Raw genomic sequence first — 25,845 nt, 5'->3', positions numbered from 1 at the left:
ATTTCAAGTTGAAGCTGGGATACCAGTAATACTAAACAAATGAGACTGTAATCACATACAGTAGGATAAAGCCGCTTCGCTCCTTAAACTAAATACACTGGAATGAAACAGGAGTAGGTGTGGGTGTATCTTCAATAGGCGATTACATCTTTGCAGCTCAATAATGTTTGATTTCACATAATAAATGTGTTTATTTTGCCCAACTGATAGTAAATGAGGTACAAAGAGGTCAAACAATTGAACCAAATATGAGCTGAAATAAAATAAAGCTTGTACATATACATATATATATATTAAATATTATATATCTTAAATATTATATATCTTAAATATATATATATATATATATATATATATATATATATATATATATATATATATATATATAGTAACGTAGCCTCTCCATACTCTGCTCGCTTTCCCTTTAAAACACCCAGACACAAGAACTGCACAATGAAGCACTTTCGTGCACTTTTATTTTGACAAAACAAAAATAAACAAAACAAAACAAAAACCACAGCTCAAACGTAGAGCCTAACTGCACTTTCAACAGTCCCTAACTAACAGACTGGATGGCTAAGCCATTTACCAGTCACAAAAAACTTTTACAAATACTTTTCACACACACGTACACGTGTAACTTTACACAATACCTTTCTTTAACACAACACTTCTCTTCATAAACCAGCTCCCTGGTGATCTCCCCTTAATGAGCTGGAAGCTCTCTTTTTATAATATGTGGCTGTTCCCAATTGACACCAATTACCTCGTTTGGGAACAGCCACATTCTCACATGTTTTTGGCAGGGACAGGAATTAACCCCGTCCCTGCCAACCACCACAAAAACACAAACATCACCCAGACTTTATTTACACACAGAACTCTTGCTGTGTCAACACACACATATATATATATATATATATATATATATATATATATATATATATATATATATATATATATACAGTACTGTGCAAAAGTTTTAGGTAGGTGTGAAAAAATGCTGTAAAGTAAGAATGCTTTCAAAAATAGACATGTTAATAGTTTATATTTATCAATTAACAAAATGCAAAGTGAGTGAACAGAAGAAAAATCTACATCAAATCAATATTTGGTGTGACCACCCTTTGCCTTCAAAACAGCATCAATTCTTCTAGGTACACTTGCACACAGTTTTTGAAGGAACGCGGCAGGTAGGTTGGCCCAAACATCTTGGAGAACTAACCACAGTTCTTTTGTGGATTTAGGCAGCCTCAGTTGCTTCTCTCTCTTCATGTAATCCCAGACAGACTCGATGATATTGAGATCAGGGCTCTGTGGGGGCCATACCATCACTTCCAGGACTCCTTGTTCTTCTTTACGCTGAAGATAGTTCTTAATGACTTTCGCTGTATGTTTGGGGTCGTTGCCATGCTGCAGAATAAATTTGGGGCCAATCAGATGCCTCCCTGATGGTATTGCATAATGGATAAGTATCTGCCTGTACTTCTCAGCACTGAGGAGACCATTAATTCTGACCAAATCCCCAACTCCATTTGCAGAAATGCAGCCCCAAACTTGCAAGGAACCTCCACCATGCTTCACTGTTGCCTGCAGACACTCATTCGTGTACCGCTCTCCAGCCCTTCGGCGAACAAACTGCCTTCTGCTACAGCCAAATATTTCAAATTTTGACTCATCAGTCCAGGAGCACCTGCTGCCATTTTTCTGCACCCCAGTTCCTGTGTTTTCGTACATAGTTGAGTCGCTTGGCCTTGTTTCCACGTCGGAGGTATGGCTTTTTGGTCTTCCATGAAGGCCACTTCTGACCAGACTTCTTCGGACAGTAGATGGGTGTACCAGGGTCCCACTGTTTTCTGCCAATTCTGAGCTGATGGCACTGCTGGACATCTTCCGATTGCGAAGGGAACTAAGCATGATGTGTCTTTCATCTGCTGCAGTAAGTTTCCTTGGCCGACCACTGCGTCTACGGTCCTCAACGTTGCCCGTTTCTTTGTGCTTCTTCAAAAGAGCTTGGACAGCACATCTGGAAACCCCTGTCTGCCTTGAAATTTCTGCCTGGGAGAGACCTTGCTGATGCAGTATAACTACCTTGTGTCTTGTTGCTGTGCTCAGTCTTGCCATGGTGTATGACTCGACAGTAAACTGTCTTCAGCAATCTCACCTTGTTAGCTGAGTTTGGCTGTTCCTCACCCAGTTTTATTCCTCCTACACAGCTGTTTCTGTTTCAGTTAATGATTGTGTTTCAACCTACATATTGAGTTGATGATCATTAGCACCTGTTTGGTATAATTGTTTAATCATACACCTGACTATATGCCTACAAAATTCCTGACTTTGTGCAAGTGTACCTAGAAGAATTGATGCTGTTTTGAAGGCAAAGGGTGGTCACACCAAATATGGATTTGATTTAGATTTTTCTTCTGTTCACTCACTTTGCATTTAGTCAATTGATAAATATAATCTATTAACATGTCTATTTTTGAAAGCATTCTTACTTTACAGCATTTTTTCACACCTGCCTAAAACTTTTGCACAGTACTGTATATATATATATATATATATATATATATATAATATGCTTTTCATTTTATGGGAACTCAAGTTCTCAGTGCTTCTTGTTGAAGGTTAGACACTGTCCAGACTAACACAAACCTTCAAAGATCTCAAGATATTTGAAGTCGGTTTCCCACAGCTGGTTACATTTGCAAAGGTTAGAGATTTTAAAGGACACCAAGCACAGAACTATTCCCTTTAATCTTCCTTGTATCATTTAAAAAAAACTACAAAAAAACAATTATGGTATGGTATACAGTTCATAATACAGGTCATTTAATCATATATGTATGTATTTATCTTACAAATTCTCCATATGTGGTTTATGAACAGCTAATTTAATATAACTTGTTTTTTAGATATAAACAGCTAAAATGAAAACAAATTGTCAGAATTCCCATATCTATACAAGTACATATTGATGTTGTTCCCAGATGTTGTTTTAAATAACATGATAAGCCATTAATAATGTCCATGTGACTTCTATTTATAATTTAACTAGTCGTACATAGCATGCGATAAAGATGAAGAGACTGGAAGTTTTCAAACCAATTTCTACCACGTCAGCATTCTCAGTTCATGCACAGTGTTGTTCAGTAACATCTGCAGTTGTTACCCTTATTTTAAACAGTGGGAATCTCAGTGTTTTCAGAGAGGCCCGTCCCTAAAGTGCTAATGTCTAGTTTCCATCTGAACTTTTAGTCACCAGGTTCAATATTAAGGCTCCGATACATATTTTTTTTTAATGTTGGGATTTTAATTTGTCTAGCTAGCCCTATGTCACTGTACATTATTTGCTTTTGGATATTTCCACCAGCAAAGCAAATGGGCCAGAGCAATTTCTCTCTGTCTGTGTTCCAAGCAGATCCAACCCTAGTGATATTGCTCTTTCCAAGTTTAACCACAGCAGAATCTATAACACGGAATACTGTGTGTAGCCTACAAAACAGTACGTTGTGGAAAGACACTGAATAACGGGTGCTGTTGTCACAGCAGACTACACCTTAAATAAAAAAAAAAAGAAACGTGGGTTTTGTGCCATCTTGTGGCCACAAGAATGAACAGCATTTGTTCCCTGCTTCCCAACTCTTTAGAAAACATTGGTTACTATGCTGCGTCTGGATGACAGGAATATCATTGGTCACAGCAAAAAGCCAGCAACGATTTCCCTCTTTGATATCTGTCTTAACCCAAGATGAGAGAACTAGCTTAACAACAAAAGTGCACATAGTAGGGTGATGTCTGCCGAACAGGGCTGGAGTAAGTGTGTTTGTGAGAGCAATAAGAGAAATAAAGGGGCCCACCAGACAGTTTGCCTGCCCTCTTCTTTGAACCTGCAGTATGAAACTTTTCTTCCACTGGGACCAAAGCCATAATAATATATATTTTTTGTATTTTTTAGCATTCATCTACTGTGAGTTGTTGCTTTCTGACGGCTTTCCAAAAATGTCTACCAGGATGTGTTCATGTTTTCGAGCATCAAAGCAAATATGTAAAATTCTCCCCAATGCCAGTATTACTGAAACCCATGCTTTTTTTGGTGATCCATTTTCATGGACCAATTTCCAGTTCTTGTGTGTTGCTCTGAAATGTTTGACACTCTCACCCCCTCTCTCCACTTAGCCCCTGTGGAGGTCATGTCAATGGCTAACAGAACGTGCCCCTGATTCTTCAGGAGAGAGCTCTCACGATGATGCTTTTAACAAATCAGCAGTAGAAACTGGAAAGTCTGCTCTCCTGAATATGGAAACATTATAATGCCAGTACAGGATCTTTCTAAAACCATCCCATATTATTTATATAACCCTTCCACTAACCACAGCTAATGCTACAACCAATTATAGATGAATGTGCTTCAAGATGACCATGAGAATAAGGTGCTTCATTTCTGTAACCAGTTATAAAAAAGCATTTCTTTTTAGCAAGTTTAACAAATAAATGCTTGAATGAAGAAAAAAAGATAAAAACTAAAAGACTACAGCAGGGCCCCCCTAAGTGAAAGCTAGGGAAGAAGCTTTTTTTCATTACTGATTCCCATATCGCTTGCTCCCCAGCCCCAGATGTGTAGGACTGTTACACAGAACAACAGCTCCCTGTGATCAAAACCACTGAACGAGGGCTGGAACACAGTGCTCAGTCATATAGAATCTTGGCAGCTGCTGTTGCTGCTGCTGTGGTACTCACTTGTACAAGACCGGCCTGTCCTGTAGTGCCTCCAGGGCCTGGGTCAGCACTGGAGCGATGTCACATGACTCTTGGGTCAGTGCTCGGCATTCATCTGTGAAGAATAAAGGATCAATTGATTATCTTCAAACCAGCACTTTGAACTTGAGAATATCATAGACAGTATGTGCTATTTATCTAATGACAGGCCATTTTGGATAACTTAAAATTAACTTCTATGATACTTCATTAGTGGTCAGAAAATGTGCAAAGGCAATGGGGTCATTCAGCTGAAGTGGCCCAATTTCTGGGGAGGAGTTTCCTCGGTTTGTGGTTGATGATATAAAAACAAGCTGCTTAATTCATGTCTTACATGAAAGACAAAACATGTAAGGGAGTAGCATAACAAATACAGTTAGTATAATGTTAAAGCTTTTTTCAAGGCTTTTCAAAAATAATAAATAAATAAATACAACTATGCAAATCACTGAAAGTGGTTGAGCAACTCCCCTTGATCTATTTCAAGTAGAATGGCTTAAATGTAGATCGTCTTTGAATGAGAGTTCCATACATTAATTAGCCTATTATTCTGTGGCAGTTCACATTTTCTTTAGAACCGTATACAGTCGACAATTGTTTTAAATGATTCAGTGCTACAGAATTATGATTTTTTTCTTGTTATATAAACTGAATACGCCTATATTTTGTATGATTTTCTGAAACCATTGGAAAAACCTCGAGAACAGAACAATTTCAACAGTCATAATGACTTATGCATTTGTTAGAAGGCAGAACTGAGGTTTTATGAATAGATGTGAATACATTTTGAAACATACCACCATTTAGATAACAAGGTATTACATGAAACATGAGCAAGAAGTACTACAAATATAGCATGCAACCAATCAGTGACCAGAACCATGGCCTAGAAGATCAATGACTTGAGACAAATAATGCCCATACCATGACATATGTATTAATATTGTATAAAACTGAAGACAATCCTGTATGAAGAGAAACTAAAGCGAATAGTAACTTACTAAGAAAGGAACACTGTATTTAGCATATGTTCATCCACAACTTCAAACAATTATAAATCTTACATCGGTAAAACTATTAAAAAAAAACTGTGTACAATTCTACCCACAGACCATGTTTATTTCGTTTTCATCCGTTCATGTAAAAACAAGACTAGTTGGAATTATTCTCAAGGGTAGCCCCAATTGTGTCAAACTATTTGAAGAAAAAAATGTTAACGCAGTAGCCTACTAAATACATTGCAGACCTATGCTTTCAAACAAAATTATCAAACCATCTGATTTATTTATTTATTTAAAATTTAAAAAAGTACAAAAGTAGATCTTCTTCGGATGAGCTTTGGGTAAAGTAATCCGATTGGTATGTACATAATGTTTGTCCTAAAATATTGTCTTGAGAAAGAATATTGGATAAGTTTGAAAATTACAATAAAATACATATCTTAGATCTATCTATTATATTATAAAATAAAATAAATAACAAAATGTCACTGTAACAATATTAGATTCCGAGGTAAAAATGAACTGTATTTATATACCCTTAAAAAAGAAAGAAACTTCTTCAATCTCTTAAAAATTGCAATAAAACTTGATGTGAAGTACGCCAAAACAACAAAACACATAGATATTCCCAAAATTAACACCATTTGCTTAAGACTTGCAATATTCATGTGCATTCACCGCACGTGCAACATGCCAAGATGTGGCTATAAAAATGGAGGGTTCTCAGCTTGACCGCCCAAGATCCGGTAGACCACGTGTGACGACGGCAGCCCAGGACAGATTTATATGCCTACGTCACTTACATGACAGGTTCACCACTGCAACCTCTACAACATCTGCAGTACCAGGAATGCATAGAATTTCCGACCAGACTGTCAGAAACCGCCTACGGGAGGCAGGTATCCGAGCAAGACGGCCAGTTAGAGGAGTGATTCTTATGCTGCAACATCGTCGACTACGACTTCAGTTGTGTCATAATCACAGAGTATGGCCCATACAAAGATAGAGAAACGTGGTGTTCAGTGATGAATCCAGATTTCTGCTTCGAAGTGCAGATGGAAGAGCCCAGGTATACAGGCAACGTCGTTAATGTTTTGCGGCCAACTGTGTGCGACAGGTTGACAGATTTGGTGGTGGTGGTGGGAGTGTCATGGTGTAGGTGGCAATCTCAGACAGTGGCAGAACCAACCTTGTTCATGTTCAAGGCAACCTGACAGCTCAGCGCTATTGTCATGAGATCATACGGCCTCATGTGATCCCATTCATGAACCATCAGAATGTCATTTTCCACGACTGCACACAGCCCAGGCCACCACAACTTTCCTCACTTAGAACAATGTTCAAGTGCTTCCCTGGCCATCTCGATCACCAGATCTGAACCCCATTGAACATTTGTGGGATGAGCTTGATTGACATGTGCGACGACGTCACCCCGAGCCACAGACGTTACAAGGACTTTTTCAGGCACTTGAGCAAAAGTGGGTTGCCATTCCCCAGCATGTTATCCAGGCTCTGATTCGATCCATGGGCAGGAGATGTCAGGCCGTCATCGATGCCAATGGTGGGCATACCCGTTACTGATTTCTGTTGACCTTGAACTTTGTTTGACCTTTGAAAATGACTTTATTAAATGTCTTAATGATTTCTGTACAGGTTAAGGTTCTTTGGAACTGTCTATTTTACTATGCAAACTGCCATACCAATGCTATAAAAAGTACATTCAAAACACCTATGCGTTTCTTTTTTTGAAGAGTATATATATTCTCCCTGTCTTGTCTACTCTCTCACCTTCCTCTCCCTCTGTGCTTTAAATCTCCATGCCGGAATCACTGCAGCCTCACAGCCTGTCAGTTTATTCCAACCACAGCACTCTCAGTTGAAACCACAAGTGCACTAAGCACTCCTTTGAGACAGACTTTAAATGTATAATTGTAAAAAGTTGTCAGGATGTTAACAAAAATAAAAATGACTTTATTTAAATAGTTACTTTATTTAGCAGTGCTTTATTTAAATAGCTGTAGTAACAAGTGGGGATGTATAACGCTGTATTTTTCAGAACCCCACTAGTTACTCTTTAAACTTACTTTGTGCCCATCGATAAAGCTGTTCATAAGAGGTCTCCTGGAGAAGTGCCATCTGTTCCATAATTTCAAGGCTGTAAAAACACAAATAGTAATAAACTAATAATAAATATTCAACAGCATTTGTTTAATTTTTGTTTAGTTTTATCATGCTTCTGGCTGTATTACCCAATTTTTTCACTGTATTTACAAAAAAGCCAGCATGTTGAGAAGGGTGCAGTTGTCTGGAACGAATTGAGCAAAAACCTTTCACGAACATTAAAAGGAAAGATTTACAGACATACCACCTCAGATCTGGCTTATCATTCTCTACCAAATTCTCTACAAAGATACATGTACTACGTGTAACAGGACGGAAGCTGGGAGCGAACTGGCACCCACACACACAGCAAGACAGCATCTTAAAACCACTATACAAATAAGCTAGGCTTCCTCTGCACATCTCGTTCTTGAACCTCATCTCACGACAGGGGTCAGATTCCATAACAGTGCAGCATCACACAACACTGCCCTTTACATATGGATAGCTGGTCGGTGCTTCCAGACAGCTTTTGTGCAGCACTGCAGAAGAGCCAAGAGGCGCTGATGTAATAGATGTGGGCCGCACTCACCCTGCTGTCTGCTGGTTGGTTCGCAGCAGGATTTTGACATCGCTGTGGATCTGCTTCACTCGTCCCAGCGCTTTGAAAAAGTCCTTAGAGGAAAATAAAGTGTTTGTGTCAATGACTGCCCTTGGGTTAGCCTGTAATTACCCACCAATCTAGCGCTTTACCCAGAAAAATTGTTCAGAAGCTTCATGAAAGCAACGGTGTAAAGTTCAAATGAATACAGTAAAGTCTGGCTGTGAACTGGCAGTTTTGAGGTATCATGGCACCTCCAACTATTCAGATACAATGGTCAAGTGTTTCAAAGTGTAATAATCCTTTATTTGGTATCACACTTCAATAACCTTACCTATCATGATGACCATTACAGTACATGAAAAACATTCATTTCAATTGTATAAAATAGCAAGAAACTACGACAGTAACCGTCCCTTCTGTTGTTTTTTTTTTTGCTAGTTGCAACATAATTATTTTACTCAGAAGAATGCCTTTATACTTGCTTCATAATTAGAGCACAGTGTTTTTAATTCTGTGCTTTTCAATTGGGACACCCTTTACATTGGTTCTATCTAAGTATGTAATAGAAACAAATAACACTTGAATACCTCAGTGATTGGTCCATCTCTGGCTCCCCGCAGAGTGTTCATTTCCTCCGGAGTCAACTGGAACTTGGCCAGGAAAGCATTGGCAACTTGTGCTCTGATTTCCAGCTGGTGGCTGTAAAAAGAAATTGTTAGCTTGTGATTCATGCTTTAATTTAAAGATTTACATTGCATTGCAATTGTTACTGGTGATGTTTCACCTGCATCACACTGCTTAGATGTATAGCAGCTCACCCACTACCTTCTATAGGATGACAAACACTACTCCCAAAAATACATTTCTCGTTTTCTCTTACTTTGCATGCTGCTTGATAAAATGCAAGTATCTCCGCTCAGTGTGGTGGCCACAAGTTTTGCTAAATATACTGTTAAAAGGGCTTATTGATATAGAAGGTAGAAGATGAAGGGTTTACGGGAAGTGAAATTAAGAAGATTCTTTAGACAGATTCTCAGGGACTGTAATGTCCTCTCACCCGTGTTTTGTAATCTTATGTTGACATTATTAATGCTGAAAACCAACTTCAGTTTCTCAATATGTCCACTAGGGGGCAGCAGCACTCTCTGGAACGCAGCAGAGGCAGATACCACTTGCTTTGTGTTTGCACACCAACACTTGAAACAGGGAGAACAAAAACCCATAGAAGTGACCTCCCAGTAAAAAGATGGTTAATAAACTAGCCTGGAAAATGTCAAAAGTAACGACCATGTAACTTCAAGTCATGTATAAAATATAAGGGTCTTAGAATAACATGAAAACAGTGGCTCTATTTGCAAACAATGTAGAGAGATGCACTGCACTGTAAACTGTTTAGTCCTCTGTCATTTAAAATGAGAATTACTGCCAGTTTACTCATCAACATAGCTTAAAATAAATCACAACCAATTTCTACGAAAACGAAAAATGTGCAGTGCATTACAATAGTCATTGGTTGAGGATAATGCACTTAATCCTAAGAAAATGAGTGTCTTGACACGTGTCAATGCCAACTGTCTTATTATAGTCCAATCTCAACAGATGTCATAGAGTTAAGCATGGCTGATGTTTAAAAACATCTTTGTTGACTTATTAAATATCTCAACTACTGTATGAATGTCAGATTACAGCCGGTACAGAAGTCGAATACAAACGTATCTGCTGCATCTCTGAACTACCTATCCAGTTTTAGGGTTACAGTGTTGTCTTGGCAACAAGTCACTGATCTGCTCTATGAAACATCTTATCAAATAATAAAATACTGCACCAGAAGACAAAGAACTCGGGGACCAGCGGGACAATAACATAGCAAAGATGAAAGTGGTACAAGTCATTGTTGGCCTCATGTGCAACATGCATGAAGATTAAGGAGGACCTGCAATTATTACTTTTTAGGGATCGACAAAGCAATCTTTACAGCAATTTGGCATCTTTACAGCAATTTAACAGAAAAGCCTCTTGTCTTTTATAAAAGGACAATTCTCACAATACCAGAAATGCTACTGTAAGTCTCAAGCTACTGATTCACATTTTCAATATAAAAAACAACTAAACCAGAGAAAATGGCATTCCTATTAGCAACAACAAAAACTATTATAGAACGGATGAGTAGTTCAAGCAGATCTTGTAATAAAAGCAGACCGATTGACACAGGCAGACAAAACCCCCTTTCAGTAGTCAGCTCAGCATGTGCAGGCAAAATGTAAAGAACATGGGAACCAAAAGGCACTAATGCCACCTCCACACTGAGAGAAAAGATCCAGCGTTGGCCAACTTTCTGCTCTCAGGGGGAGCCAGAGGAGGCGTGGCTGATTGGTAATAATGATCACCATGGCAACAGAATTCCACTATTGAGAGCACTGTGTCAAAGTCCCTGGGAACATTAGGCCCCTCTTTTCTTACTTCCATCTTCATATGAAAATGTACTGTTTACTGGGATTATCCCCAGACACCCCCCACCTCCCTCCCTGTCAGGCAGTGAAAGGAGTACTGACCTCTATCACAAAAATGCTTGTTTGCTTCACTTGAACAACACTTAGAAGTCTTCCACCGCAAAAAAAGCCCATGACCACAATGAGGTTTTGACATTGACTTTCTTTTCTACTCTGTTCCCAAAGTCTATTAAAGGTCTGATTAAGGATCAAGGAACATAGGGGTTATGTAGTGCAGTACTAAAGGTAGTAGCCAATCATGAAAGCATTCCTGTTTATATATGTACCAGTAGTGCACGTTGCAATACCACGTCATTTTTTTACACCCACCAAAATAAGTTTATACTGTAGCAGACCTCAGTGAAACAAGTCCTATTTTCCCCAGTGTCCTGTTGCATGCTTTGCCCACAAAGATGCTAGGTTTTCTGTTCAGTAGACAGTGCCTTGAGGAAGCTTTGAGTGTGAAAGGCCCTTCATAAATGATGGAATATTGCTGTTGTGGATCCTTGTTTAGTGGCAAACATCCTACAATATGAGAGAATGATGAGATCAAATGATCTTCTATGATTTTGAAAAAGGTAAAGTTATATAACAAATTACCTATATAACAAATTACCTTAACTAGACCCTTAATTGCACTGATAATTTGCTTAATTAGACATTTTTACTTGTTCTCAGCTCTTAAACAGTTGTGTTCAGTTAAGGGTCTAGTTAAGCAATTTAGAGCTCGGTTGGAATGAAAACCAGCAGACACAGGGGGTCCCCAGGACCGAGTTTGAGAAGCCCTGCCTTAAACAATGATAAGGAGAGCAGTGAACTTAAAAAAAAAAAATAATAATTCTTTAGCAACACAATGAAAAGTTCAACTAAGCAAGAATGACCATGTATCCTTATCACTCTTCCTTAATGCGCTTTACTTGCTCTTATCTGCTCCCTATTTTACTGCATTTAATCCTGTACTTTAGATTACTGTAATCTGTCAAGTGTTATTTAATCTGTAGTATTTTGTATTTAATTATATCCTGATGCAACTGTCACTGACACTGTTATCTGCTCCATTATTGAATCGTATTTTGTCATACTTGTACTTGCTAGAACCAAAGTCATTGTATTTATCTTGTTCTTAATTGTATTATTACTTGTACTGTGATTCTTTAAATGTATTTGTTTACGACTGTAAATCGCCCTGGATAAGAGCGTCTGCTAAGAAATAAATAATAATAATAATAATAATAATAATAATAATAATAATAATAATAATAATAATAATGTATGCCTATCAAGAATGTAAATAACAAATTACAAGTCTTGGTATAATTAACAAGAAGGCATGTACAGTAGAATATATCATAATAATTGCCTTTGCAAAGTTAAATTAAACTCTGTCAAGCAGTTTCCAAGATATAGCTTTCAATAACTCAGCCAATCAGGTAGTAGTTTGAAAAAGTATGTCAGCATGAGCTACACTCACACAGTATGGAATAACTTCTTGTAACAAGTGACCAGATTTGGGCAAATGGTTCTGCAGCCTTCATTAGCAAAAGCAAGTCAGATTTGTACAGCCCCAAGCACTTTTGCCAATACCCATACCAAGTTTCATAAAAACTGAGTGAGCGATTCTCTAAATATACTGTAATTAAAACAAACATACAGGCGCAGGAAGAAGTGTAAATACAAATGTTACTGAAGCTAATGTGATAGCAAAACACAGTTTAAAACCACCTTTAATTAAACATATTAACAATGTTCAACAGAAGATGACCAGGGGAGCAGTGATAATGGAAATGGAAATAGATTTTCACTGCTCCCCTTAACATTGTTTAGTGGAACTTTTCTGCCCAGCATATCTCAATAGCTATGCTAAAAGCCTAACCCAGAGTTATGGGTGGTACGGCATTTCCTGATGCTTGCGGCTTCAAGCTGCACCATTGCAATCAATGTAATTTCCATTCTTTTGTAAGGAATGTCCTGACTTTTTGTGGCTTCAAGCTTAAACCATAACTATTTTTTTTTTAGCAAAGTTTTTTTTTTTTATATAATGAATTCTATCCTGGGTTTTAGGTGGTTCAAAGCCTCATATGCTCCAAGCAGGTATCAAGTATCTCACTCATAACAATTTGAGACTCGCAACACAATAATTAAAAATGTTTAGAGTCAATTCATATTTGCATAATTCTTGCATGCTCAGATTCTGTGGGGCTACTGGCTTACTGGCTTACTGACTTGAGGCTCTTTTGTGCCCACAGGGTCAGGAAAGACATTTTTGTAAAACAGCTGCCTCTGTAGTGTTTTATGGACTGTTTATAATAACCAGTTCCTCTGCCCGCTCCTCCATGGAAGCTATCTTTTTTACTCTGAGCTCCTGCGCACGATCTCTTCCGATGACAATTGCACTGTTTGGAGGAGCACAGCTGTCATCACCGAGACCGCAGACAGAGAAATTCAGTGCTTGGCAGACAGGGGGCAGCCGTGCACAGAGAGGCGGCATGATCCCTGACCATGAAGTTCAACCTCCCCATCGGCAATGCGGCCAATTGAACTGCTGCTGGACAGCCCGTCGGCCCAGCAACCAGCAGCCTCGATTCGAGCCTGCGAGGACATAGCTCCTGGCGCTGAAGGCACTGGCTTTTATGCCATTTTGTTTAATCTTAATAGTTCATATTTTACACAGTTTAACATAAGCTAAACTAAAAATATTGTTCCCGCGTGTAACATACAAAATGCAGAGGCGGTGTGTTACACTTATGAATGAACTGAAAAAATATAAACTTATCTGTCATGGGATGGACAAAATAAATGATAATAAACACAGTAATACAATGTTGAAAAGTGTTTCACATCATTTTGGTTTCATTGTGGTAAAAATAAGAAAATTAAAATAAAGGAATAATGGCAATTGAAACATATTCAAGTTTGTTACAGTAAAAAAAAAAAAAAAATTAAACCTGAAAGAAAACCAAATTTTTATAAAAGCTGCAATGTCACCTGCCTTCTGAACTTTCTTTCTAGCTCTAGAACTAGCATACAAAGGAATCACAAGCAAGTAACTCATGTATGTATGTGTATTATATATATATATATATATATATATATATATATATATATATATATATATATATATATATATATATATATATATACACACACACTACCGGTCAAAAGTTTTAGAACACCTTCATTTTTCCAGTTTTTATTGAAATTTACACAGTTTAATGTCTCAATGTACTCTGAAATTAAAGCATAGAACAAATAAACAATTGGAGATAAAAAAGAAATCATGGAATCGTTTTGTTTAACAAAATTTAATCTAAATTTTTGACTCATCAAAGTAGCCACCTTTTGCAGATATAACAGCCAAACACACTCGTGGCATTCTTTCTACAATGGAAATTAAATATTGTTCGGAAAGTTCTTCCCAACACTGTTGCAGAAGTTCCCACAAATGTGTTGCACTTGTAGGTTGCTTTGCTTTCACCCGTCTGTCCAGTTCATCCCAAACCAGCTTGATGGGGTTTAAGTCTGGAGACTGTGCTGGCCATTCCATGATTTGAAGCCTACCGTCTTGTTCTTTTCTTCTAAGGTAGTTCTGACATAGCCTGGAGGTATGTTTTGGGTCATTATCTTGCTGTAGGATGAACCCCTGACCAACTAGGCGTATACCAGAGGGTATTGCATGGCGCTGCAAAATGCTGTGGTAGTAGTTTTGGTTCAGGGTGCCACTCACTCTGTGCAAGTCGCCGACTCTGGATCCAGCAAAAGAGCCCCAGACCATCACGCTTCCTCCTCCATGTTTGACAGTTGGTGTCACACACCGAGGAAGCATCCTTTCGCCTACTCGACGGCGTACAAAAACCCTGCATGATGAACCGAAGATTTCAAATTTTGATTCATCGGTCCATAAGACCTTCTTCCAGTCTTCAGTAGTCCACTGGCGGTGCTTCATGGCCCAGGCAGGCCTCTTTTTCTTATTTTGCCATCTTAGCAATGGCTTTCTTACTGCCACTTGACCTGTCAAACCTGCAGCTCGAAGTCTTCTCTTCACAGTTGAAACTGAGACTTGCTTACTTCGACCAGTGTTAAGCTGTGCTTGAAGCTGTTGTCCTGTGAGCCGCCTATCACGCAAGCTGTTGACTCAGAAACTTGTCTTCTGATTCTGTTGTGGCTTTGGGTCTGCCAGACCTCTTCCTGTCAGAGTTTCCTCCAGTTTCCAAGTGCCTTTTGATGGTGTAGGAAACTGTACTCACTGACACCTTGGCTTTCTTTGCAATTTCTCTAAAGGAAAGACCTACACTTTTAAGGGTTATAATGGTCTGTCTGTCTTCCTTTGTTAATTGCCTTTTTCGCGCCATTATGAGAGCAATATACTACTTCCTGCAGTACAGTACTGTCCAAATAATGCTTAAGAGGGTGTAGTAACACAGTCTGTTCCAACACTGCTTTTATACAGACAGAGGGTTTGTAAGTAATCAACAAAAGTTGGGACACCTGTAGGAATTGTTAGCATCAACTTTCAAGGCTTAATTTACTTCCTCTGGCAGTTTACCGCTTACCTTTGTACCATTTCAGGTTATTCACTGGACTTGAACTGCTTAAATTTCAATAAAAACTGGAAAAATGGGGGTGTTCTAAAACTTTTGACCGGTAGTGTATATACACAGTGCCTTGCAAAAGTATTCAGACCTCTGACCAATTCTCTCATATTACTGAATTACAAATGGTACATTGAAATTTTGTTCTGTTTGATATTTTATTTTAAAACACTGAAACTCAAAATCAATTATTGTAAGGTGACATTGGTTTTATGTTGGGAAATATTTTTAAGAAAAATAAAAAACTGAAATATCTTGCTGCATAAGTATTCAACCCCCACACATTAATATTTGGTAGAGCCACCTTTCGCTGCAATAACAGCTTTAAGTCTTTTGGGGTATGTATGTACCAGCTTTGCACACAGTGTCGGAGTGATTTTGGCCCATTTTTCTTGGCAGATTTGCTCCAGGTTGTGGACAATTTTCAAATAGTGCCACAGATTCTCAATGGGATTGAGATCAGGACTTTGACTGGGCCACTGTAGGACATTCACCTTTTTGTTCTTGAGCCACTCCAATGTTGCTTTGGCCTTGTGCTTGGGATCATTGTCCTGCTGAAAGGTGAATTTCCTCCCAAGCTTCAGTTTTTTAGCAGACTGAAGCAGGTTCTCTTGCAGTATTTCCCTGTATTTTGCTCCATCCATTCTTCCTTCAATTTTAACAAGATGCCCAGTCCCTGCTGATGAGAAGCATCCCCACAGCATGATGCTGCCACCACAATACTTCACTGTAGGGATGGTGTGTCTGAGGCATGGGCAGTGTTAGGTTTGTGCCACACATAGTGCTTTGAGTTTTGGCCAAAAAGCTCTATCTTGGTCTCATCTGACCACAAAACCTTTTCCCACATCGCAGCTGGGTCACTCTCATGCTTTCTGGCAAACTCCAGACATGCTTTCAGATGGCACTTTTTGAGTAACGGCTTCTTTCTTGCCACCCTCCCATACAGGCCAGTGTTATGCAGAGCTCTTGATATGGTTGACTGGTGCACCATTACTCCACTCCCAGCCACTGAACTCTGTAGCTCCTTCAAAGTGATTGTTGGCCTCTCTGTGGCTTCTCTCACAAGTCTCCTTCTTGTTTGAGCGCTGAGTTTTGAGGGACAGCCTTTTCTTGGCAGTGCCTGGGTGGTTCTGATGCAGCTTCCACTTCCTGATTATTGATCCAACTGTGCTCACTGGGATATCCAAACACTTGGATATTATTCTGTACCCTTTCCCTAATCTATGCATTTGTACTACTTTATCTCTAATTTCTGTAGAATGCTCTTTGGTCTTCATTTTCCTTCAGATTCACAGCCTGACCAATGATCCTTCAACAGTGGGGTTTTTATCCAGAAAATGTGACAGCAACTTTAATGGTTCACAGGTGGAGGCCAATGGTAAGGTAATTGTGTCCTCGTTAGGGCAATTTCTTTCATCGGTTTAAACTGGGAGCTTCCACAGCACAGGGGTTGAATACTTATGCAAGCAAGATATTTCAGTTTTTTATTTTTCTTAAAAATATTTCCCAACATAAAACCAATGTCACCTTACAATAATTGATTTTGAGTTTCAGTGTTTTAAAATAAAATATCAAACAGAACGAAATTTCAATGTACCATTTGTAATTCAGTAATATGAGAGAATTGGTCAGGGGTCTGAATACTTTTGCAAGGCACTGTATATATATATATATATATATATATATATATACACACACACACACACACACACACATACACACACACATGCATACATACATACATACATACATACATATACACACACACTTCACGTAGAAGGTGGATTTATTTCTTAAGCAAGAAACCAAGGTAATACAAAGGGAATAGCGATGATCAGGGATCCTAGTTTTCTACAATAGAAAAATAAATAATTAAAATCCGCGTTATTCCAGAATTAAAATAAAAGGCTAAAATGGCTATTGCCAGACTTATTGACCCGATCTTTTGGGGTGATTTTTATTGTTTTCGGAATCTTTAAACAGCGTGTTCAGTAACAACAACAACACTCGTCTGGATACTGAAGTAAACGGCAAGCCACTTCTCAACTTGAATGTGACAGTGCGCCTCATTCAACCTTGACCTCTGTACACCAGACACAGTTTTATTCAACAAGAATGTTTACGTAAATGTAAAGCAAAATTGCCTGTGTTGATGGTTATACATGATAAATGTATTGATTTGGTTATCAAACAAACAAAAAAAAACCTTGCATATTTTTTTGCCCCGCCTCGAGTACAAAACAAAAAATTCTCTGACAGCATTGAAAATCTGTGTTTTTCCATGTTATTCTGCAGCAAACGGATTCCTAGGATCCCTGGTAATGACATTACTACTGGACAACTAGTAATACTACGGGGCAGCAGTGTGGAGTAGTGGTTAGGGCTCTGGACTCTTGACCAGAGGGTTGTGGGTTCAATCCCCAGTGGGGGACACTGCTGTTGTACCCTTGAGCAAGGTACTTTACCTAGATTGCTCCAGCAAAAACCCAACTGTATAAATGGGTAATTGTATGTAAAAATAATGTGATATCTGTATAATGTGAATAATGTGATATCTTGTAACAATTGTAAGTCGCCCTGGATAAGGGCGTCTGCGAAGAAATAAATAATAATAATAACTACAACCAGGAATCCCCGTAAGGACGGGTATAACTCTACAGAGATTATCCTAAACACTCGGCACCAAGAGTTGTATTACTATTAATATTATTATTTATTTAATTTGTATTGTATCCAAAAAATCTATACAAAGGTTAATTTACAAAAAAAGGATCCAAGGGAAGCCTAGTGAATAGCACTGTATTCAAAGCAAGATTTACTAACTTAATTTATGAGCTTTATGTCCTTTAAAAGATCCCTGTAGCCTAGAAGACTATATCCATGCCCTTTCAGATATAACAGACACCATTTTAAGCAGCTAATTTCACCAATACTGTGTTCTGAGTATAGATGAATCTCTAATCTGCCTTCCAGGTAAATACAATCAAGGATAATTAAAAACATATTTTGCCTCAGAAAGCTTACATTTGAACACAGCTGGACGACTGCTAAATAATGCAAAGAAACACCCACATGTTTTCCAAGGTAAACTAGCAAATTGGTTGGCATATTACATTTCTCTTCATGGGTCGACATTATTCACTTTGCCATGGAAACCAATTATAAAAGGGATGACACTATATAGACAGTAGAATTAGTCACTGCATAGGCTCAAGCAATGCTTTTCGTAGAGTATAAGCCAAACATATGCCACTTTTAAGTTTAAGAGAGGCCCTCAAAATTGTAGGGATCACATGCAGCTGTTCAGTTTCAGTTTCTTGCCAAAACATAAAATAATAATAATCATGTTCAGAATAAACAATGTACCGTACAGTCCAAGTGAAAAACATTACACGCAGAGATGTAAATCTGGAGGTCAGCCCCTTTTAAATTAGTAAGGAAAAAAAAAACCCTGCTATTTGTAAAACTTCACTTCCACAAAAAAATCCACTCTGCGATGTATTCTATCTAATTCTAGCAGACATTTTAAAGGATTAACATCCTTTAAATGCAATGGCTTGACCCTTACCTGTTATAACTACAAAGGGGCGACCTGCTCCTCACACAAACAGAAAGTTCAGAAAGCATTATTACTTACTCTACAAAATCATGAACACATTCCTTGCATGTCTCCTTAATCTAGAAGGTGCTTAGTTTCAACTGCTCAGAGTATGGGAATTCCACTATTTTAAAAAACGTAACCCTTGACTAAACCTCAACTCCATCCACACATGGATTTATTTTAAATAATGTTTTAAAAAGTTTGTTTGCTCTAACCTGTTATACATGTTAATCTATAGTACTAATCCCTAGTATATGCCCTTAGAATGTGTGGCATTGTTTTAATAAAATAGCAAAATCGCAAAATCTCTCTGTAAACCGCCAGTTGATTGTCTGTACTGCAATAAAACGCATAGGGGTCATTTAAAAGTATGATCATTAAATGTATGAGTGCCCTGATGATCCAAACTGCCCCATAAAGTCACTGGAGAAATATATAATGAAATGTCCAAATAATCCACCAGCTTTCTATCTTTACTAGGGATGCACGGTACACAGATCGGCCCGAATACCTACTTTTTGAGCAGGGTTCGGATTCGGCCAAACACACATCCATTTTAATACATCCCTCCAATGTGTGCAGTTCTTCTTTAAATAAAAGACACAAATCTGGTATTGAATGTAACTGTTGTATTTAATAACAGGTATTCAAGAACAAGAATACGTTTGATGAACTCTGTCGCAGTTCTCAACTCCCTAAATTACTGGTGGCTCACGCGCTAAACACGTCACGCAGCTGCTGAATGCAAACATACCCCCGTATGCAACAGCACAGTCACATCACACTTTCAATGGAGTAAAGTGATGCAGTAAACCTGTAATATATAGTAATGGCAAACTGTTGTAGACTTTTGTGCTTTGTCTGTGAAACATGTTCTAGACATCATACCGAGATAAAAGAAAAAATATATGTATACTATATATATATATATATATATATATATATATATATATATATATATATATATATATATATATATATATATATATATATTGTAACTACAACTGTCAGATGTGCAAGACATTGTTGAACAATATGCTTTAGTAAATGACATTTTACATTATTGTAAAGTTGAACCATTTGGGAACTGCTGTGTTTTATTAAAATCATTTTAAAACCACTGAAATGCTGGTCAGGCATCCAGGTTTTATTAAACAATTAACAAGCTGTTGCAGTGGTAGATGGCCGCCACTAGGGTACCAGCAATAGTAGCCCTACTGCGGGAGGACATACACACGTGTACATGAAAATTATACAAAAATGCAAAAACAAAACAAACAAAGTTGGGGAAACAGCTCAAACAAAAGCTGGTCAAACAATGGCTCAGTGCTGCACATTCATTTCAATTAGACAGGGAGGGAATTCTAACCTCCTGCCCTGCTATATCTAGCACAAATTTAATTTGAAAAAGCTTTGAAAACATTTAAGGCGGCATTTTTTGTTGTCTCCATTTTCATTCCAGAGGCGCGCCACCGTCTGGTGCTGACCGGGTCTGCTAAACCTGTTTTCTAAAAAGTGGTAGTTCACCCCTTCCTATAACTTTTGAGAATATTATAAATGTTTAATAAGCATACTTTTCTTTTTTCTTTCTTTCGCTTAACAGTGATTAGACAAACGTGATTGACATTTCATTTTGCAGTTTACATACTGTGTATACAGTAGTCTTATAATATGAATAAAACAATACATTTTTAATTGTGTTAGTTTTTTCCCTCTAAAACGGCATTTTCTAAATAAGGCGAGAACATTGCAAACATTATTTCAAACTCGCTTGAAGTTTAATGTTTGAGATTACTATCCTCCTACATTGCTTAACACGACCCCCTTGCAAATGAGGCCACGGTCTCATACATAAATACATAAATAATGAATCAATGACGTGTCTCTTATAAATATAATTTACTGACTTTATGTTCATTCAATAAAAAACATATTGTATTAAAACATTTTTATTTCACTTGATGCCTATTTTTAACACCCCGCAATTAATTGCTATTCGTAGATTTAGCATCATCTTTAAATCTGTTCGGGAACTCTACATTTACTCAAAGCACATTTTGCAATTTAATAATTAATAATAATTTCTTTCTTAGCTGACGCCCTTATCCAGGGCGACTTACAATTGTTACAAGATATCACATTATTTTTTTTACATACAATTACCCATTTATACAGTTGGGTTTTTACTGGAGCAATCTAGGTAAAGTACCTTGCTCAAGGGTACAGCAGCAGTGTCCCCACTGGGGATTGAACCCATGACCCTCCGGTCAAGAGTACAGAGCCCTAACCACTACTCCACACTGCTGCCCTATAATTTGATTATAACGCTTTACTCAAAGACCAAAGAAGCTGTCTCTTCTTTTGTGTTTCGTTGTTTGCTTGTTTGATATTTTCCACTTCGCAATTTGAGAAAAATCTATTTCTTTGATAAATCTGACAATGCTCAAAATCTCGAAATGGTTATTTATGTCGTCATTGACTGAATCCTGACTATGAGTGTAACATAGTGTAACAGCTTGACATTTCTCTCTCAGATGCACTTGATATTTGTTGTATTTGTTATATTTTTTGCTTTAAGGCGCCTAATATTAAAACTACAGATTAATGCTACACATTTAAAGACATACTCTCTACACTACTCTGGGTGATACCTTTTACACTGCAACAATCAGCATCTGTCAAACAAATCTATACATATATTTTGATATGCTGCATCTTTGATTATTGTGCCCTTGTGACAAGGATCTTGGATAGGAAAGATGATGCACAAGCCTGACGTGTGCATGTTTGCAGCCACAATCTCGTTAACTTGATTATACTGTAGCAAAAACATGCGCACACATGTATTTCCAGCTGTGTTTAAATATATTTATAGTACCAGAAGTTTTACTTCAGCATAATATCCATTTATGATGGCTTTCAAAATTATAGTGGCAACAGCCATGCTGCTTTGTTTGACAATGTGCCAAAGCTGTCCATTCGCACAACAAAATAAGATGTTCGGTTCTAAAGGCAAAATGACAGAGATTCAGCAAGGATGCTACTAAAGGTTTCATACAGCTGCTACTGTACTTTCAGCTCAGTGCTCTCAACCTACTTCAATGTTCTCTTGTAATCAACCAAAAATAAAAGTAAATGACACAGTCTATCTTTCAGAAGTCTGCATCATTTTCAATTATGAAGGTACAGTTTTGAATGTTCTGGGACTCAGTGTAGAACTTGAATTCAAATTGAACCAACACACTGCTTCAGTTATTTAAATAAAATGCCGAGCAGGCAAACTAGCTGTCCTTCGAATGTCTAAATTATCAGTTAACTTCAAAAGATGAACCGACTCTATCCTAGTTTATTGTCATGAAGTGTCTTTTTAGCCCTGGCAAAAACAGAATAAAATATTTTCACATGGTTATTCCTCCCACCCCCCCCCCCCCCCCCCCCCGAGTTTAGCAATCTGTCACTTGTGTTCTATAAATTCAAGTGTAGAAAAAGGTAGACATACTATAGATCTTGTGTAGAAGGGCTCACATATATTTTCAGATTTATAAACCACCACTGTAGGTGAATTTGGGACAGTTATCAATAATATAGATCTAAAGTAGTAACAGCAGTCACAAAAAAGAAATATACTTCAAATAGCTTTAGGGATTATGAAGGTCTTAAAATTGGATAACTGTTTCGGATTCATTTAAAACTAAAATTGTCTGCCAATTCACTGAAATTGTACACTTTGATAAAAAGGGATTTTAAGTTGCCTGGAAGAAGCATGAAGGCATGACAATCACATTCTTGGCCTTGGATGGAAAGCTCCGATGAAACATTTGGCAAAGATGAATGAACTGACCATTCTAAAGCCAAACAAATATATTTATCTTTACTGCAAGGTACATCACATTCTTTTGCTGACCATACAAGATGGGCAAGCATATACTGTAGTTTTAAAGCAAATACAAAACATTGCTCATAACCTACACTGTGTCTACTGTATTTTAAGGACTATATAAAATAACATATGGGACAAAATATTAGAATCACATTTAAGGCCTATTTTGTTAAGACAAAAATGTATATTAGAGGAGTAGGTATTCATAACTATAAAACACTTAATGGTCATTCAAGAACCATTTGCCAATGAGCTATGTAATGCTTTTAGTATTGTAATCACAAGTCATTACACAGCTAATTCTGACACATACTAGACAGTACATGATTCTATTTATGCACACACAGAGTTATAAATAGTTTAAAATCATATACAGTATATAATAAGGAGATCATTGTTACTCATATAGGCCTATACAGTAGTGTATATACTGTTCAAGTAGAATAGTCTTGTTCGTAGCAATTTGTGATAATCTACTTGTGATTTGCTTGTCTCAACTGGGCCCACATTATTCCACATCACAGAATTACCAAAATAAATGACACAGTCAGCCATGCGTATGTATAGTATAACGTCAGCAACAAAAAGAGCATCCACATCATGGTTAAGCAGGGATATTGAAATGCTCCCTCACCTAAGTGCGTGGAGGCTCCACGACACAAGACCTTTGATATCCCTGCATTATGGATAAACACAAAGATTGTCAGTGCTACAAATGCAGCACCTTTATTATAAAATAAAAAAGATATACTTTACAAGTGCATAGCTGTAAGCTCTTGATCCCTCTATGTATTCACAGTGCTGCTATGGGCTGCATGAAAGAAAGAAAAAAAATAATAATCACACAAACATGGATAATTTTCTTTGCCATTAAGTCGCCTCACTGCGGCAAGTGTGATTACTAGTACATAATGAGCTCCTATTAGGTCAGCTAAAGCCCCTTTCCATTACTGTCATGATGACTCAGCTGTCTAATGTCTGTCAAGCGCCAGTTCAGAATATAATAGGACAAAACATCGGATTAGAAAGCTAAAGAGAAAGAGGAAGTTTAGATAGCCTAACCTTGGATTATTCCATCAAAGTGAAAACAGGTCTCATATCCTGTACACTAGTTGAAACCTGATTGTGTACTTAGTGATAAAATGGTGTGTTCAAGATATTTTTAGATTTCTTTGTTATGATGTTATCCAATTATATACAGATCATCAAAAGAGACTATTACAACACATTTATTTTCGAAAAAAATAAGGTATATAAATTATGGACATTGACGAAATGTTTTTGGTTTCTTTTTAATCACTCAATCATTCATCCTTGACCATGACACTCTTGAGTGACTATGACTGAAGCACATGCACTTAATCACCTAATTAGTGAGACAGTTGATTGGACACTGGACATGGAGTGATTTTAGCTGTTGAACTGCAAGCTTGAATAAAAGCAATAAAGAAAATCACAGAAAAAAACCAATATGCCACGTGTGTCAAGAGAGCAGCACCTTCGTGCAATCGGCATGCTGGAGGCTGGACTAAGGCAGCGTACTGTGGCTCGTCGTCTTGGGTGCTCACAGCCAGCAATTTCAAACCTGGCGAGACGGTATAACCAGACACACTCTGTCAATAACAGGCCACGAACTGGGAGACCAATAAGCTAGTTAAGACTGCTAAGGCAACTGTCGTAACTGTGGATGTTCACATGTGCACTTGTGAGGTTTCAGTGTGTGTCCTTGAGCTTGAATTCTGAAACATTTGGTGCATGCCTATATATACAGAACAAAGGAGTCTGATTGTAAGCCATTTACAATATACTACATTTATTATTAATATCTTTCAAACAAACCAGAACAGGATATAGCATGGCTTAACATAGGCTTTAAAAAAAAAACACATGTTCTCGTTCATTTTTGCTCAAAAGTATATATATTTTAAAAGCATTTCAAGTGGAGCTTACAGTGACTGTATTGTGACAGCTGGGACGGCGACGTATACATGATTAAATTAGAAGATAAGACGTATCTAATGATTTAAAAATGAGTTTCCATTTTTATGATACTGCTGTCGGATCTAGATATATTAAGGCAGTGAGATAAGGAAAGTCTGACTGTTACGTGGGCTCTTATCAGTGAAGCCACTCTGACAACTGTTCTATCTCATTAAGTGGCTGATAATGCCACTGAGAGAAAATAATCTGCTCGGTAAAAAACAAATACAATAATAATTGAAATGCTGCAGTTCTCCCCTCTGCTGCTGGATGGCACAGTAGATTTGGAATGAGATTCGAAACCTTTAACCTCTCGGTTACTGGATATTACTCTAATTTCAGCTGCTGACTGCAGGTGATCAAAAGTCATTTCAATCTAATGACTGTCAGGGCCTATGACGATGACTGCGAAATTACTTCTTGTCCTTGGCTCAGATCCTACCAAACAAGTGTTCATACGGTATTACAGAACTAACTATTTGTTGCCATTAGCTATCATATATGCCTTTTTAATGGTAGAATGTAACACAAACATTATATGGGTTTGCTTTTCTAGGCTGATTCAGCATAAACAGAAAATGTTGGGCAGGAAAGCACCTTTTAATCAAAATCTAATATACTCAATGTTTCATCCAAAAATAGCTATGTATTGCTGTCACGAACTAAGAGATAAATGCTAAAAGTAAATATTCAAATTGTGGACCAGCACACTGGAAACTATATGAAACTAATGAGCCCAAAACAAACAAGCTTTTTTCAACTGAAAATGGCATTTCACATGCTGTGGATGTGAGAACACCCCATTGGAGTTGACAGAATCAACGGGATGCCTCACACGATTTA

At 37.7% G+C, this 25,845-nt stretch overlaps 1 protein-coding gene across 2 annotated transcripts in view; it reads right to left on the bottom strand.

The window, feature by feature from the left end:
* The window catches only part of LOC117406479 (conserved oligomeric Golgi complex subunit 6), a 67,357-nt gene that overhangs the window by 24,146 nt on the left and 17,366 nt on the right, over positions 1–25,845 (bottom strand). For both annotated transcript variants that reach the window (XM_034010547.3, XM_059031258.1), the window contains 4 exons: positions 9,051–9,162; positions 8,452–8,534; positions 7,844–7,914; positions 4,741–4,834 (listed from right to left, as the gene is read on the bottom strand). In XM_034010547.3, the coding sequence (XP_033866438.3) occupies positions 4,741–4,834; positions 7,844–7,914; positions 8,452–8,534; positions 9,051–9,162 (360 nt within the window). The remainder of the gene's footprint in view (positions 1–4,740; positions 4,835–7,843; positions 7,915–8,451; positions 8,535–9,050; positions 9,163–25,845) is intronic.

This window comes from Acipenser ruthenus, chromosome 9 (genome assembly GCF_902713425.1).
Source record: "Acipenser ruthenus chromosome 9, fAciRut3.2 maternal haplotype, whole genome shotgun sequence".
NCBI lineage: Eukaryota > Metazoa > Chordata > Actinopteri > Acipenseriformes > Acipenseridae > Acipenser > Acipenser ruthenus.
This window is presented reverse-complemented; position numbering and strand designations above follow the sequence as displayed.